This window comes from Amblyraja radiata, chromosome 17, assembly GCF_010909765.2.
Source record: "Amblyraja radiata isolate CabotCenter1 chromosome 17, sAmbRad1.1.pri, whole genome shotgun sequence".
NCBI classification, from domain to species: Eukaryota; Metazoa; Chordata; class Chondrichthyes; order Rajiformes; family Rajidae; genus Amblyraja; species Amblyraja radiata.
Genome location: NC_045972.1, coordinates 30,345,736 through 30,362,556, shown reverse-complemented (window position 1 = coordinate 30,362,556; position 16,821 = coordinate 30,345,736). Strand labels below are relative to the sequence as shown.

General features: G+C 40.4%; 1 protein-coding gene across 16 annotated transcripts in view; it reads right to left on the bottom strand.

Annotated features, from left to right (window-relative positions):
* The window catches only part of cnot1 (CCR4-NOT transcription complex subunit 1), a 159,926-nt gene that overhangs the window by 50,036 nt on the left and 93,069 nt on the right, over window positions 1-16,821 (bottom strand). For all 16 annotated transcript variants that reach the window (XM_033035982.1, XM_033035993.1, XM_033035984.1 and 13 more), the window contains 6 exons: window positions 13,656-13,886; window positions 11,798-11,938; window positions 8,738-8,917; window positions 7,543-7,659; window positions 7,286-7,396; window positions 2,168-2,245 (listed from right to left, as the gene is read on the bottom strand). In XM_033035982.1, coding sequence (XP_032891873.1) covers window positions 2,168-2,245; window positions 7,286-7,396; window positions 7,543-7,659; window positions 8,738-8,917; window positions 11,798-11,938; window positions 13,656-13,886 — 858 coding nt within the window. The remainder of the gene's footprint in view (window positions 1-2,167; window positions 2,246-7,285; window positions 7,397-7,542; window positions 7,660-8,737; window positions 8,918-11,797; window positions 11,939-13,655; window positions 13,887-16,821) is intronic.

Below are 16,821 nucleotides of genomic sequence, written 5' to 3'. Positions count from 1 at the left end.
TCAGAATACAAAATGAAAGAGACTGACAGGACCATTTAAAGTCCAAGTTTAACCATCGCTTAATCAAGAAACGGTTCTTGATTAAAATATAATTTGCACGGTTCGCACATTTAGAGTAATTCCCTGAAAAATGGTGAAAAGTTGGGGGCAGCTAGAGTTTTTTTTACATTAAATATGCATTAAGAAGAGTTTCTTGGCTGAGGCACAAAAGACTACAGTAAGAATTCTCATTTCAGTTATTTTAATATCTATGCTTATAACATTTAAAAGTACAGGTATTATAGTCATCAGATATTGTTCATCATCAAGTCAAGAGATGGAGAGCACAGGTTGAAGGGGATAGGGGAAAGATTTAACAGAAACCTGAAAAATAAAATTCCCACAAGAACGTAGTGCATATATATGAAACCAGCAGTCAGAGGAGATGGTATGTGCACTCACATTTAAAAGCCAATTGTACAGGTACATGATAGGAAAGGTTTTGAGAGATATGGGCCAGATAAATGGAAATGGGACTAGCTCGGAGAGCTAACTTGGTTGGCATGGATGATTTGGGCTGAAGGCTGTACAACTCTCTATTTATCCTCTGGTTCTTTGATAAAACTTTCCCAGTACTTTCATTTTTTTACCTCAGCGCTATAGGACGAGCGTCATTAACAGCCCCAGGGATCATGAATTGTAAATTCAAAATCTCTTGATAGCATTTCACTCTATATGCACCACATATCCAAGATGTTGTTCAGCAGTATCCAAACTAGTGTATTGTTTCCGGCAGAATACCAAAAATCCTTTTATACCTCATGGCACTGAAAATGTTTTATAGTTTTATAGATACATAGACACAATTTCTAATTTGAAGCCACGTAGTGCGTGGTTGGAAAACACTAGAAAGCACGGCAACACCGATAAGGTTTTGTATTCTACCCCGCCTTAGTACCGCACCCTGCACGCACATCTGATATGAAAGAGTCCAAGCTTTTTATATTCACTGATTATTTCTGATGTCATTACCCAAACCTAACATGAGCCTTGTAAAATATGACTTAAGTCACAATTGTTATGAATTTAGGACAATGAATTTTTATACAATAGCAGCAACATTTAGTGAGCAATATGAAAGTTCGAACAGCTCTCAAAATTTGAGCAAACATGTGAAAGGCGGAAATGGAACGTGGCATGTTTGGATTTTAAAATCATATCTTCACAAGATTTAAGACCACCTTCTGCTTACTTCTCCCCACTCCACTTCACCCTACAAAGGTTTCTATAAGAAATTTAGTCTGCTCACTTTTGAAATGACCCCAAAGACAGCAAAATATATGTTTGTTCTTCTATTTATACAAGTTCAGCAAATTGGCACTTCAAACCAGGGTAGAGTATACGGTAGGGCCCTGGGATCTAGAGGTACAAGTACACAATTCCCTGAAAGTGGTATGGCAGGTTAAGGCTATTGGTGGTGAAGGCTATTGGTAGGCAGGCCTTCATCAGTCAGATAATTAAGTATAGATGTTGGGACGTTGTACAAGATGCTGTGAAGGCAATCGTGTGCAGGTTTGATCACCTTGGTCTCAAGATCCCTTCAAGTTGGAAACAGTGCAGAGAAAATTTACGAGGATGTTACCAAAACCCACCCCATAGCTAGCGGGAGAGGTTGGGTAGGAGGCAGAGGGGTGATCTTATAGAATAAGATACAATAGAATGATACAATTATGAAGAAAATAGGGTAAATGTAGTTTTCTTTCCAGGGTAGGGGAATCAAGAACTAACTATAAGGTAAAGGTTTAAAATGCAGGGGAATGATTTAGTAGGAGCCTGAACGGAAATATTTTCAGAGGGTGTTGCGTATATTGAACAAGCTGCCAGAGAAAGTAGTTGAGGCAGGTACAATAACAACTTTTAAAATACATTTAGACACATACATGGACAAGAAAGATTTAGAAAGGGCCAAAGGTAGGCAAATGGGACTAACTTAAATGGGGCATTTTGGTTGCCATGGATAAGTTAGGCAGAATGTTTCAATGACTCTATATTCGAGAGAGCTTGCTCTATAATATTTAGCTCTTTCAACAATGGAGCAAGTTTATGTAAATTGTATTCTGCATCAGATCCTGTGCAATTGCTGGTGACAATAATTTCCAAAGCATTGAGAACAAAGATAAAGATCTACCTTCAAATCGTGCTCTTGATGTAGCTCAGCTAATACATTCATGATAGCCATTGTCCAAGGATTTGGAGGCCTAAAAACCTGTAAAACACCAAAACAAATGAGACCAAATAGTGACATCCTCAGAAAGAAAATCTAAGAACATTTCTTGGATTCTTCCCCTCCACCCCACATTGAACTCTCTTTCACACAAATTTCTAGCCCTTATTACATTCGGCATACTGCAGCATTCCTACTACAACTGTTGAAAGATTTTTAATTCCCATATCTTTAGGAAATATATTAACTTCCATTTAGATAAATCTGGTTCGCTTGGCTATCTTGCTCAGCAAACAATATATCATGAGGTATCAGAAGAATTAAATACAATAGACTGATGCAAGTACATCAATACCAATACATCTAAACAATTAAAACCAAAAGTAAAACAGTACTGAGCAAAGATCCTATAGTGAGCAAGATAGTCCACTCGACTAAAAAGATGTAGTACGGTCATGGGCAGATTCATGGGTAATTTAAGGCCCCATTTCCATAACAGGCTTCCGTCTCCGCACCAAAGATCCCACAGGATAATAGTACGGATACGAAAGCTGGTTACGGAAACACCCTCGTAAAAATAAAAGTTATTTAGTAAAAATCTTCTCCTCATTTTCAGAATTTTAATTTATTAACACAACCTGTTCCCCCGCAACATTGATTACACTGCGGGTCAGGTCCGGTTACGGAAATGGATGAAAAAAAGGCCCACATTCCTTTCCGTTGCGTACTATACGTCAGCCCATTGCATTTAGCAGGAGTGGTCTATAGGATCTTTGGTACTGAGGGTGATCTGTAACATTGTAGCGAGTTAATTAAGCAATATTAAATGTCATCCTTAAAATTAAGGCTTGCCAAATGATGGTGATGACTTAAGTGTTCAGAACTTAAATTCCTTTTAATAACACTCATGTGATACAATGCGGGAAACTTTAATTTGTTTAAGGAACAATATAACTGTTGTATTACTCTATAAACCCACGGAAGGTGTAAACAGTTGGGCTAGGATTTTTTTATTTTTTTAAATACTCTTATCCCAAGGGGTCCAAAGTAGAAGTCAATCAGTAAAATTTAAGCCTCAGATGCAACTTCTAAAAATAACTATATTGCTCCTCCCCTATAGCGAAAGCCAATCACCATAAAAGGCAAGAATTCACAGTTTTAAAAAATGTTATAGACAAATGAAATCCTGCTTTAACTGAAAGATAAAGCATTAGGTCGCTGCTATTCATGTTCAATTACAGGTACTACACAGCTGAATTGTATTGGTGTTTTAAGCACTCAGGAATACTGGAATCATATCATCATTTCAATTATTGGCACTTCATATATTGAATAAATAGTTATTGGGTACAAGCATCATGTCATGAAAATTTGGTCCTACTATTAAGAAAATGCATCCAAACCTGCAACTCTTTCCTACTCAATCTCCCAATTCCCTTAATTCCCAAATTCCTACAGGTGGCCTTGAATAAATTCAACTACAGTCCTTTGTAGTAGAGAATTCCAAAGATGAACTGTGTAAATCATTTTTTTACCTCAACCACTTACCCTGTGACAATGCAGCCTATACTGTTTCTCCAACTGGAAGAAATAGCCTCCCACCAATTCTTCAAACAATTATTTTAAATCATCACCCCCGAGTTTTGAGCCCTCCACCTCAGGATTTAGATTCTCTCTCTCTCAGACCTTCATACATTTCTATTAAGTTTCTTCTTCATCTCCTGTGTCATAGAAAATAATCCCAATTCCAGTCTTTCCTTGTTGCTACAATTTTACAAGTCTGGCAATATCTTTAAATATCCTTTGCACACTCTCCAGTACAATGATATCATTTTTTGTTAACTGGTGACCTGAATTGTACCCAGTGCTCAAGATGATTGTTTTCTCTGGAGTGTCGGAGGCCAAGGTGATAAAACGATATAGAATTATGAGATGCATAAATGGGTCAGACAATCTTCAGTGTGGAAATGCCAAATACAAGAGGACATTCAGAGGGTGAAAGTTTAACGGAGATGCAGGGTAGGTTTTGTTGTGTTATAGGTGCCTGGAACGTGCTGCCAAGGGTGGTGGTTGAAACAGATAAGTGTTTAAGAGGTTTTTCGGCACATGAATAGGCAGGAATGGAAGGAATATGGATCACGAGCAGGCAAAAGGAAATAGCTTAATTTGGCATCATGTTCGGCACAGAGATCAGGAGGCACAGGGCTGTTCCTGTATTGTACTGTTCTATGATCTCCAATCTCTCTGCTCTCATATTCTCTGCCTCAGTTAAAGCCATCCTGTATACCTTTTCGAACATGTTATTGGTCTTAAAGAATATGTGGACATACCTTAGGTTTTATTCCTCCACATCACTCAATATCTTTTCAATTTATTGTTTATTCCTTGCCTTACTACACTTCCCCAAATGAATTATAGCACACTTCTCTGGATTAAGATTTAATTTGTCACTGCTTCCGAGATCAATATTTTCCTAAAATGTAAAGCTTTCCTTCAAACTGCATCATCTGCAAACTTCTTTATCATGTCCTTAGATTATTAATATATTACAAAGGCACATGAGGTCTTTGGAAACCCATTAGTAACAGCCTTCCAGTCACAAAAGCTTCTATCATTACTATTTGTTTCCTGCTACTGAGACAACTTTCAATCCAATTTGACACTCTCATGAAGCTTTATTCTTTTGACCAGGCTACCATTTGGAATCATACCCAAATCCAGACCGATAACTAGTGCAATGTTCTCAATTAATCTTGATTGCTCCTCAAAAAAATTGATCCAGCCTTCCCGTCATAAATCTGTACCGTCCCTGATGAGGGTGTGCCTTCCTTAATAAAAGGTTATTGACCATTAACATTAATCCCAATAATTTGTTCATCACCAAGCATAAACTGGTTTGTAATCGATTGGTTGATTCCTTCCTTCCTTTTATAATAACAGCAGCACATTGGAAAACCAATAGTCAAAATTTCCTCTCTGACTCTTTTTAACAGCTTGGTGCACATTTCTTCCGTGCAGGCGATTTATCCCATTTAGGAAGATGCTAAATCACTTAAGATTGCTTTTTTTTTTACTATGTTCAGCCCATCTAATATTTCACTCATTCTCAACTGCAATAAAGCCTCCAAATATTCATTCACAATTGTACCCATATCCTCTGCCTTCATGCATCGGTTACTTTGTTTTTGCCTAATAGTCACAGTTCTTTTGATATCTACTCGCTTTGCAAGTATTTATTAAACAGAACTAATATTTTATTTGTTAATATTTTTCATATCTTCTTTGCTTTTCTGATATACCTCAATTTATTTCAATATGTTAGTTAGGCTTTTGCCTGTATTAAACTTTAGGCGTCTCATATGACATAACCTTTTTATCATCTCTTACCTTTCCTGCAATTCGCTATCGATAAGGTGATAGTTCTAAACATCAAACCTGAACCCTTTGAATATTCACATTGCTCCAAGACCAATTTACCATCAAGGAGCCATTTCCAGTCCAATTTTGCTAAATTAATTGAACCATCCTGTCAAAAACTGGAGAGCAGTCCTGAGCTACTATCTACCTCATTGGAGAACCTCGAACTATCTTTATCGGACATTACTGGACCATATCTTGCACATCTGTACACTGCGGATGGCTCAATTGTAATTATGTATAGTCTATCTGCTGACTAGTTAGCATGGAACAAAAGCTTTTTTTGAGGATATAACTAGGAAAATGGACAAGGGAGAGCCAGTGGATGTAGTGTACCTGAACTTTCAGAAGGCATTTGATAATGTCCCACATAGATTAGTGGGCAAAATTAGAGCACTGTAGGGCACTGACATGGATAGAAAATTGGTTGGCAGACAGGAAACAGAGTAGGGATTAACAGGTCCCTTTTAGAATGGCAGGGAGTGACTAGTGGGGTACCGCAAGGCTCGGTGCTGGGTCTGCAGCTATTTACAATATACATTAATGATTTAGATGAAGGGATTAAAAGTAACATTAACAAATTTGCAGATGACACAAAGCTGAGTGGCAGTGTAAAGTGTGAGGAGGATGCTATGAGGATGCAGGGTGATTTGGACAGGTTGGGTGAGTGAGCAGATGCATGGCAGATCCAGTTTAATGTGGATAAATGTGGGGTTATCCACTTTGGTGGCAAAAACAGGAAGGCAGATTATTATCTGAATGCTGTCAAGTTGGGAAACGGGAAAGTACAACGAGATCTGGGGGTCCTTGTTCATCAGTCACTGAAAGGAAGCATGCAGGTACAGCAGACAGTGAAGAAAGCTAGGCATGTTGGCCTTCATAACAAGAGGAGTTGAGTATAGGAGCTAACTACAGGGCCCTAGTGAGACCACACCTGGAGTATTGTGTGCAGTTTTGGTCTCCAAATTTGAGGAAGGACATTCTTGCTATTGAGTAAGTGCAGCCTAGGTTCACAAGGTTAATTCCCAGAATGGCAGGACTGTCATATGTTGGTAGAATGGAGCGGCTGGGCTTGTATACTCTGGAATTTAGAAAGATGAGAGGGGATCTTATTGAAAAATAAAATTAAGGGATTGGACACGCTAGAGGCAGGAAACAGGTTCCCGATGTTGGGGGAATCCAGAACCAGATTGGAGGGTACTGGATCAAACAAAGCTCTTTAGATTAATTTGCTGGATTTTGCAATTCTCTCACATTAGATGGGATTAATTCTTCAATCCAAATGCATCACAACAGCAGAAAGAAAGACTTGGCACTGCACCATATCTGGGAAACAGCATAAAGAGAACATGCTGGTCAAATTTTGGATTCACAATAATTTTGTGGCCAATGGATTTATCTGCTGCTACAATTGATATTCTTATTAGTTTAGTGTTTGAAAGAAGTGTCTGGTTCATCACAATTGAGACAGTGTTACCAAGTTCACAAGGGGCCAAACAAACAAGTAGTTAAGTCTTGTCACCTATTTTAAGTTCAATACAAAATTGCGTTAGAATTTGCATTCTAATTAGAATTTTATTAGATCTTTCTCAAAGTAGTTTCTTTATTGTGATTGAGAAGTCACCTCCCAGATTATCCAGCTATAATAAAAACATCTTTACTTACCATACTCCTAACGCTGGACTCTAAAACTTTGGCAATAAACGGGACAACGTAGAGCATCTCTTGCTGACCTTTCATGTAAGCTTCCAGCAGCAATGATTTCACATCCAAATCCTATGCAAGACATTTTCAATAAAAGAGTTTGTAAAAATAAGACGTTAATGTAATCAGTTTATCCAATAAATCAGTTACAATTAAAAGCTGTTCATCACCAAAAAAACTCAACCAAACTGAAGAGACAACAATTTGGAGGCACTTACAATGTGCAAGATGGGTTTGTTTTTGGCCAGGGTGATCATACCCAACCAGTGTCCCAGGTTCTTCAACAACGATCGGTCTGAAAAGTTTGCCGCAGCCTTGTCTGATGTTAGCAGTACCTGAAATGGGCAAGAGAAAATGCTGAAACAGGGCTGCAACTGGCCAATTGATATTTAACACCCAAGTCAAAATTAATTTGTCACATTGTTAAAACTTATTTAGCACTTTTAAGTTATCAAAGGGCTTCTGAAAATTCTCCAATTACATCAGCAGGAAATGCCACCAAAGAAATTGCTTAATGAAGTATTAAGCCATGTAACATTATAATGCTGAACCCCCTCTATCCCCAGTAGCCATTGTTGTTCCTTTGTTCAAGAAAGGACGAGAGAATCCAGGATAGGTCAGTGGTGCAGAAACTATTGGAGAGGGTTTTTCAGCATAGCATGGTTAATTAGGGTCCGTCAGCATGGCTTTGCATGTGGCTTTGAATTCGACTTTTCAGGAGGTAACCGATGAGGGTAAAGGATGTTTAGTTTAGATATACAGCATGGAAACAGGCCCTTCGGCCCACCGGATCCACGCCAACCATTTTGATCATCCATTTACTCTAGTTATCCCACTATACACTAGGAATAATTTACAGGGGCCAATTAACCTACAAAGCAGCGCGACTTTGGGATATGGAAGGAAACTGCAGCACTCAGAGGAAACCCATGTGGTCACATGGAGAACATGCAAACTCCACAAAGTCAGCACCAGAGGTCAGGAACGAACCAGCTCTCTAGTGCTGTGCGGCAACAGGTGTACCACCGTAACGCCCATGTTGTCTATGTGGATTTTAATACGGCATTTGATAAAGCTCTCCACAATCGTGGTGATTAAGAGGTTTTTAGATAGATGCATGGATATACTGGGAATGATGGGGTATTGATCATGTGTAGATGAGATCAGTTTAGCTTGGCATCATGTTTGGCACAGATATTATGGGGATGATAGGCTTGTTACTATGCTGCACTGCTCTATGTTTTAGAACTGCCTGCCTTGGATTTGCAACAGGGCAAAATATGTTCTTTTAGGATTAAGGCAAAGAAAATTAGAGGAATGTTAAAAGGGGAACCTGCTAAGTTAACAGGCATAAATTAAAAATAAAACCCATCTTGTAATAGTGTCATCTGTTCATACCTCTCCAAATCTTACCTTGATGTTTCTGTATGTTTCGGTGAGCACCATTTTGTTAAACTCGGGGTTCTTTAGTGTATCCATAAAGTTTGAGTAAAGACTGTGAAAGTTTGGTTCAATGCTAACCCGCTTCATAACCAAATATTGAGATACCCAGGGCATAAACTCATCCTTCACAGTCTCTTTTAGCTCTTCCACCTGTAACATCCAAGTAACAATATATTATTCATACATTTGTCATAAAGGTACAATTCAAAGTTTAAGATTGTTGCAGCAATTGAAAATAGACAATAAATGCTGACCTTGCTGGTGGCACCCTGATTAAAATTAAAAAGTGTGCTGAAATGTTAAAATGTGTAACTGAAATATCACATTTATATAAGTATTCAGACCCTTTACTCAGTACTTTGTTGAGGCACCTATGGCAGAGATTACAGCCTCAAGTCTTCTTGGGTATAACGCTACAAGCTTGGCACACCTGTGATTGGGTAATTCCCCCATTCTTCTCTGCAGATCCTCTCAAGCTCTGTCAGGTTGGATGGGGAGCGTCGATGTACAGCTATTTTCAGGTCCCTCCAGAGATGTTCAATCGGGTTCAAGTCCGGGCTCTGGCTGGGCCACTCAAAAACATTCACAGACTTGTCACAAAGCCACTCTGTGTTGTCTTGGCTGTGTGCTTAGGGTCGTTGTCCTTTTGGAAGGTGAACCTCCGCCCCAGTCTGAGGTCCAGAACACTCTGGAGTAGGTTTTCATCAAGGATCTCTCTGTACTTTGCTCCGTTCATCTTTCCCCCTCCCAGTTCCTGCCACTGAAAAACATTCCCACAGCATGATGCCACCGTAGGTATGGTATTGGCGAGGTGATGAGCGGTGCCTAGTTTCCTCCAGACGTGACGCTTGGCATAAAGGTCAAAGAGTTCAATCTTGGTTTCATCATAGCAGAGAATCTTGTTTCTCATGGTCTGAGAGTTCTTTAGGTGCTTTTTGACAAACTCCAAGCGGGCTGTCATGTGCCTTTTACTGAGGAGTGGCTTCAGTCTGGCCACTCTACCATAAAGGCCTGATTTGGTGGTGTGCTGCAGATATAGTTGTTCTTCTGAAAGATTCTCCCATCTCCACAGAGGAACTCTGGAGCTGTCAGAATGACCATCTGTCACTGTCACCTCCCTGACCAAGGCCCTTCTCCCCCGATTGCTCAGTTTGGTCGCTGACCAGCTCTATGAAGAGTCTTGGGAATTCCAAATTTCTTCCATTTAAGAATGACAGAGGCCACTGTGCTCTTCGGGACCTGCAATGCTGCAGAAATTGTTTTATACCCTTCCCCAGATATGCGTCTCGACACAATCCTGTCTCAGAGGTCTACGGACAATTCCTTCGCCTTCATGGCTTGGTTTTTGCTCTGACATGCACTGTCAACTGTGGGACCTTATATGGACAGGTGTGTGCCTTTCCAAATCATGTCCAATCAATTTAATTTACCACTGGTGGACTCCAATGAACCTAAGCTCAATTTTGAGTGTCATAGCAAAGGATCTGAATACTTATTTAAATATGATTTCAGTTATTTATTTTTCATTACTTTGCAAAAATTTCTAAACACCTGTTTTCGCTACTTCACTCTGGGGTATTGTGTGTAGATTGATGATAAAAAAATGAATTTCATCCATTTTAAAATAAGGCTGTAACGTAACAAAATGTGGAAAAAGTGAAGGGGTCTGAATACTTTGTGAATGCACTGTAGGTGGTGATGATAAAGTACAATGGAAAGAATAGACAGGAAGGCGACAGGGAACAAGGAAAGACTATTGGATTGAGTTGCATTTATTTTAATGCGAGAGGCCTAACGGGTAAAGTAGATAAACACAGGGTTTGGATAGGTATGTATAACTGGGATGTTGTAGCATTATGGAAATCTGGGACAGGACTGGCAGCTTAATATTCCACCATAGAGGTGCTACAGGAGAGATGGAGGTTAAAGAGGAAGGAGTGTTCCTTTATTAATTAAGGAAAATGTCACAGTAGTCTTAGGTGATATTACTGCTGGATCATTCAGTGAGTCTGTATGGGCGGAGCTGAGAAATAAAAAGTGAATGATCACCTACAGGCCCCCCCAAGCAGTCAATAAGAATTAGAAGAGTAAATATGCCAGGAAACTGCAGGAAGCAGCACGACTAACATGGTTATCTGAGAATGGGGTTATAACTTTCTCAATGTAAATTGGGAACTGTCATAGTGCCAAAGACTTAAGACAGTGTAATTTGTCAAACGTGTTCAGGAACGTTTCCTCAGACAATAGTAGAGGGCTTCACACGGGAGAGGACAAAGCTTGACCTACGTTTAGAAAATTGGGACGGGCAAGTGACTGAAGTGTCTTTGGGGAACCGTTTTGGAAGAGCGACCACTGTTCCATTTGCTTTCAAATAGTTATGGATAAGGACAGGGTGGGCCCACAAATTAAAATTCTGAATTGGAGAAAGGCCAACTTTGATGGTATTAGACATGTTGATTGGAGGAGATTGTTTGTGGGAAAGGTGAGTCCGGAAAGTGGGAAAGATGAGAGGGAAAAGTTTTAATCGGATCTTGAGGGGCAACGTTTTGACACAGCAGGTGGCCGCTATATGGAAGTAGCTGCAATAGGAGGTAGTTTAGGTAGGTACTTTAGCAACATTTAAAAGACATTTGGACACGTACATAGATATGAAAGGAGGGATGTGGGCCAAATGCGGGCAGGTGGGATTAGTGTAGATGGGACATATAGGTCAGCATAGGCAAGTTGGAGGGAAGGATCTGTTTCCGTGCTGTATGACACTATGACTTAATTAATGTCTGAGCTGAGCAGGTGATAGGCTCCACCAGCAACTCGGGTGGCAAACATATTACACACAATTTGATCTAAATAGAACACTGTCAAATACTGAATGTATCTGAACTATCTGAAGGTTGCAATATAGTTAAAAGTTAGTCCATTTACAGGAGAAACTATCTAATAGAGATGGATTTAATTCTTCTGCTTGAATTCAAAGAATATCAAGAAAAAGGTTAATTCAGACGGCCATAATACCAATCTCAGAATACTCACCTTTTGTGTCATGTTGGACTGTGAGAGGTTGTTGAAGATGAATGCTACTTTTTCTTGAATATTCTCAGGTGGTTCCACTATTCTCTCACCCTGGTCTGTAGCCACCAACAATGTTTCTATGTTTGTTGTGTTAATAGAGGGCTGAAACAAAACAAGGCATTTTGCAAGTTGGACATTAACATACTGTCAAATGCAAAATCTTCACTTGTAAAAGGAACTTAATTGCCAAATGTTTCAGGTTCAAAGGAATTGGCAGCTACATTCAGGATTTTCTTTCTGAATTTAATGTTTTATTAACATGGACTCCTAGACCCATGAATATTAGTGTTTGAACACTAATCTTTTTAGTGGAATCTTCCAATATCTAAGCATATGAAAATCGTTCAAATACATTTTTAAATAGTCACTACTGCAGACACACAAATATGTCATCCAGCTGGCTAAATTTGAGTATTTTCTTCTATGAAATTAAACAAATCGACCCATCTCAATACATGTATGTAGGCGATTTGTGTACAATTTCAGCCTTGTATTTTACAGGAACAGTAATGTAACACTGTTGAAATGGTAACATGCAGTATTAGAAAGGAACCATTAGGTGGAGAGAAAAATCTTTTAAAAGACAAAGTAACAGCTCAAATGTTTTTGTTCAAAGTTTCTGGAATAGCAGATTAAAAACACAAATTGAACTTTGAAGGTTCTTAGCAGCATTCATGTGCAATATCAGGACACTTCTTCTTGAGAATTACAATGATAACAGTCAATGATACCCGAAACATGAATGGTACTTTTGAAAGTTGGAGCTTCTAAATGACTGAGATCTCTTTTACCCTTCTCCAGCGCGTGGGTAGGGGATATTGAAAAGATAAAAAACTGCACACAAAACATTTTACAATACTCATTTCCATTTTGCAATACTAGATTGTTCAATGATTTAATAAGTATCGGGTCCTTCAAACAAAATAACAATGGACCAAAACTTGCTGCTGGGACAAGCTCTCCATGCTTGCAGATAACATAATGCTAACTTAGCTTTTGAATATCAGCTTACATTGATTTGCTACTCAAATCAATCCAAATCCATAATGTCTCGCCCTGCGTGGCAACATTGTGGAATGCCAATATCATCACAAGTGGGGCTGAGGAGTGCATGGGAAGGGGCCAATGAAGTGGCCAAATACAAAGACAGCAAGTGTGTAAGAAAGACCTGCAGATGCTGGTTTAAATCTAAGGCAGACACAAAATGCTGGAGTAACTCAGCGGGTGAGGCAGCATGTCAGAAGAGAAGGAATGGGCAACGTTTCGGGTTGAGGCCCTTCTTCAGTCCAAAGAATGGTCTCGACCCGAAACGTTGCCCATTCCTTCTCTCCAGAGATGCTGCCTCACTCGCTGAGTTACAAAAACAGCAAGTACCATATCAACCATAGTCTTTGCCAGCTATCATTCATGTCAAGAACACCTCTGAATGTTGCTAACATTCAAAAGCATAAAAATAATTTAAAAAAAAGTTAAACTAAAAGATATAAATTGACATGGAATAACAACAGTCCCTTGCATTTACTCCTCTCCTTGCCATTCAAGTGAATCAATTTATTGCCTGTGGTTTATAGCTGGCAAGATTTGGTTGGCAGATATGCCAGCGCATCTACTAAAAAATTGAAGTAAATTCATACTTCACTGCACTTCACAGACAGGCTAGGAATCAGTAGAGAAGCTGGAAGAATGCATAGGTAGTACATAAAACTGAGAAATGTTAGCAGCTTGACATGGAACTATTGGCATTTCCTAGGAAGTTACAGTCCATTATTCTAAACCAATTTAATCACAGCTGCCAGTGTAAAATAATCATAATACTCACCGGTACATCTTTCTTAAAGCTCACTCCAGTCGGCCTGGTAACTGTCGTTGCTTTGGTGACTGTGGTGGTTGTGGAAGTGGTTACTATGGCACTGACCTGTCTGGCCATAGGGGTCTTATTCTGAGCCTGTGCTTGAGCCTGAGCCTGAGCTAAAGCAATACTGCCAGGAGTTGTAATGCTACCCTGCATTTTCACAGGAGGATCTCTGGACTGCTGGCCATACTCAATGTACTGGAAGAAACAGAAAAAGAAAAAAAAAATCAATGACAATATTTACTGTTCCTAGCTGTTATAAAATTACTAACACACAGCCAAATTTATTTCTGCATAAAGCTGAAAGCAAACATACGTAGTCTACTTAAATACTGGACATTGCTAAAGGCAGCACAGTAGCACAGATAGTAGAGCTGCTGCCTCAGATCCTAGCAACATCCTCATAAATCTACTCTGTGCTCTTCCCAGATTAACAACATCTCCCCTATAACAAAGCGATCAAATCTGAACACAATACTCCAACTGTGGCCTCACCAGAGCCTGTAGAGCTGCAACATAACATACTAACTTGTATACTCAAAAAGCTTGACTGATGAAAGACAATGTGCCCAAAAGCCTTCTTGACCATCTTATCTACCTGTGACTATGTACCCGCACTCCTAGATCCCACTGCTCTACAACATTCTCCAAAGTCCCACCATTTACTGTGAAGGTCCCGCCCTGGTTTGACTACCCAAAATGCAACAATTCTCATTTATCTGCAATAAACTCCATGAACTATTCCTCTGTTCATTTGCAAAACTCATCAAGATCTTGCTGTAACTTTTGATTATAATCGTTGCTATCTACAATACCACCCATTTTCGTGTCTTCTGCAAATTTACTAATCATGCTTTGTATGTTCCTGGGGCACACCGCTAGTCACAGGCCTCCAGACTGAAAACCTAACTTGCACCATCATCCTCAGCTTCCATTAATCAATCCAGTTGTCAAAAGCTTAGTTAATCCGTTTATAAAACTTGGCCATTTTTTTGGTGATTTCCAGCTGACCCCTTTCTTTCACTCCCCAAAACCCCTATTAATTTGCAAATTATGTAAAATCTTTACTCCCAGTGCTCTTTGCATAGGAAAACAATCCTTGCTATTAATATTTATCCACTCAGTCTCGGTTTTCTATATCTAAAATTAAATCGCCGCAGTTTTTTCTATCCCAAAGCAAACCACATCAGTATATCCGATCTTTCATCATAATTAAAAATCTCCAGCGTAAGAAAGGCCCATGCAATCGAGCGGCCAGAACCACAGTATCATATAGGCTTTACCATTGTTTGTAAAGTTCTAACTCCCTCCTCTAAAATTCAATGCTTGTCATTAAAATAAACCTTTTACCTTAATCATTACATCCATCAGGTGTCTATACTAATTTATTCCAATGTGCATCTGTATTCCTCAATGCCCCAGCATTTGCTCTGCGCCCAAGTTGTTTGCCTTCTCAGAATACATGACTTCACATTCTCTGGATTGAAACCCATTATCACTGGTCTTTTTACATGATCAATCCTTTGATATCTACCGGGTATAGTTTTTTTTCCCCCCCGTATCAATCTGCCAATTGGACCAGTTTTCATTGGTGGGTTGTCAGTGGAGTGTTAACATCTTCAAATTCCTGGGTGTATACATCCCGGATGACCTGCCCTGGGCCCAGCACACAGACGTAATTACAAAGAAGGCACGGCAGTGCCTCATTTTCTTTTTAATCATGTTTAATTTGCATGTGTACAGGCAACAGAACAATTACATTCTTACTTCCAGCAGCATAACAGGTCTTCTAACAAACTGCTACAGATACACTGTAGAAAGTGTCCTGACTGGTTGCATCATAGCTAGGTATATGATGCAATCAGTCAGGATCATGCCCTAGATCATGTGCAATTTCAATGCACAGGAATGCAAGCAGCTGCAGAAACTGGTGATGGATTCAGCCCAGTCCATCAGCAGCATAGCACTCCCTACCGTCATAAGCATCTATACGAGTCATTGCTTCAAGGAGGTGGCATCTATCATCACGGATCCCCACCATTTGGGCCACATCTTTTTGCTAATATTGGGCAGGAAATGCAAAACCCTCGTCTCACACCAGCAGGTTTTGGGAGAGCTACTTTCCTACAATTGTAAGGTCCTTGATCCACAACAAACCTGAATAACACTAATACTACTGTGGCAACAGAACATTAGGGCCTATCTCTTGCACTTCCAGGGAGTTATTTTTCTTTTTACCATCTTGTACAAATTGTGTAATTTATATATAATTTATGATTGTGTGCATTACCCAAGTATATGTGCGTATGATGCTGTTCCAGCAATATTTTCAATGTACCTTTACCTCATCGTATTTGTGCGTGTGACAACAAACCCGACTCAACTATTTATAAACTTCAAACCTGTCTAAATCTTCCAAAATTTCGATATAACTAAAAGTCTTTGTCTTGTTTGTGCCCATGATGTGTCAATCTGGTTTTCCTATCTTCTTCCAAACACTACGCCACAGCCCTCCCATTTTCACATCCTACTCACATCTCTCCCGCCTTGGCGATAAACATCTTCCCGTCGCATTCCCACCTATATTTCTGGAGTCTATAGCCAGGGCCGGGCCGCTGGCCTGGGCTGGAGCCGAGCCTGGTGCTGGAGCTGGAGTGAGGGCCGAGCCCGGGGCTTGGAATGGGGCCGTGACCGGGGCAGAGAAAGAAGCCGCCGCCGGAACCAAGGACGAGCCTGGGTCCAGGGTCAGGGACGAGCCCGGAGATGAAGTCGGGGCCTAGACTGGAGCCCAAGGCTGGAGTCTACGGCAGGGCCGGGCATAGTACGAGTACCAGGCCAAGCCAGTACGAGAACCAGCCCTGGCGCTGCTCTGCGACCTGGGTAGGTGCTGGGGCAGGGAATGGGAGGAGGATGAGGGAAATGAGGAGGAGATGGGGTGTGGAGGAGGGAGATAGGGCGGGGGGGGGGGGGGGGGGGGGGGGGATTGGGGTGGAGAGGGTAAATATCCTGGGGAGGTCAGGAGGGAGAGTGGGGGGGGGGGGATTGAGGGAGGGTATTTGCCACGTCTACACTCCCTCTCGCCCCTCCCTCTCTACCCTTCCTCCCCCTCTATCCTCACTCCCATCCTCTCCCT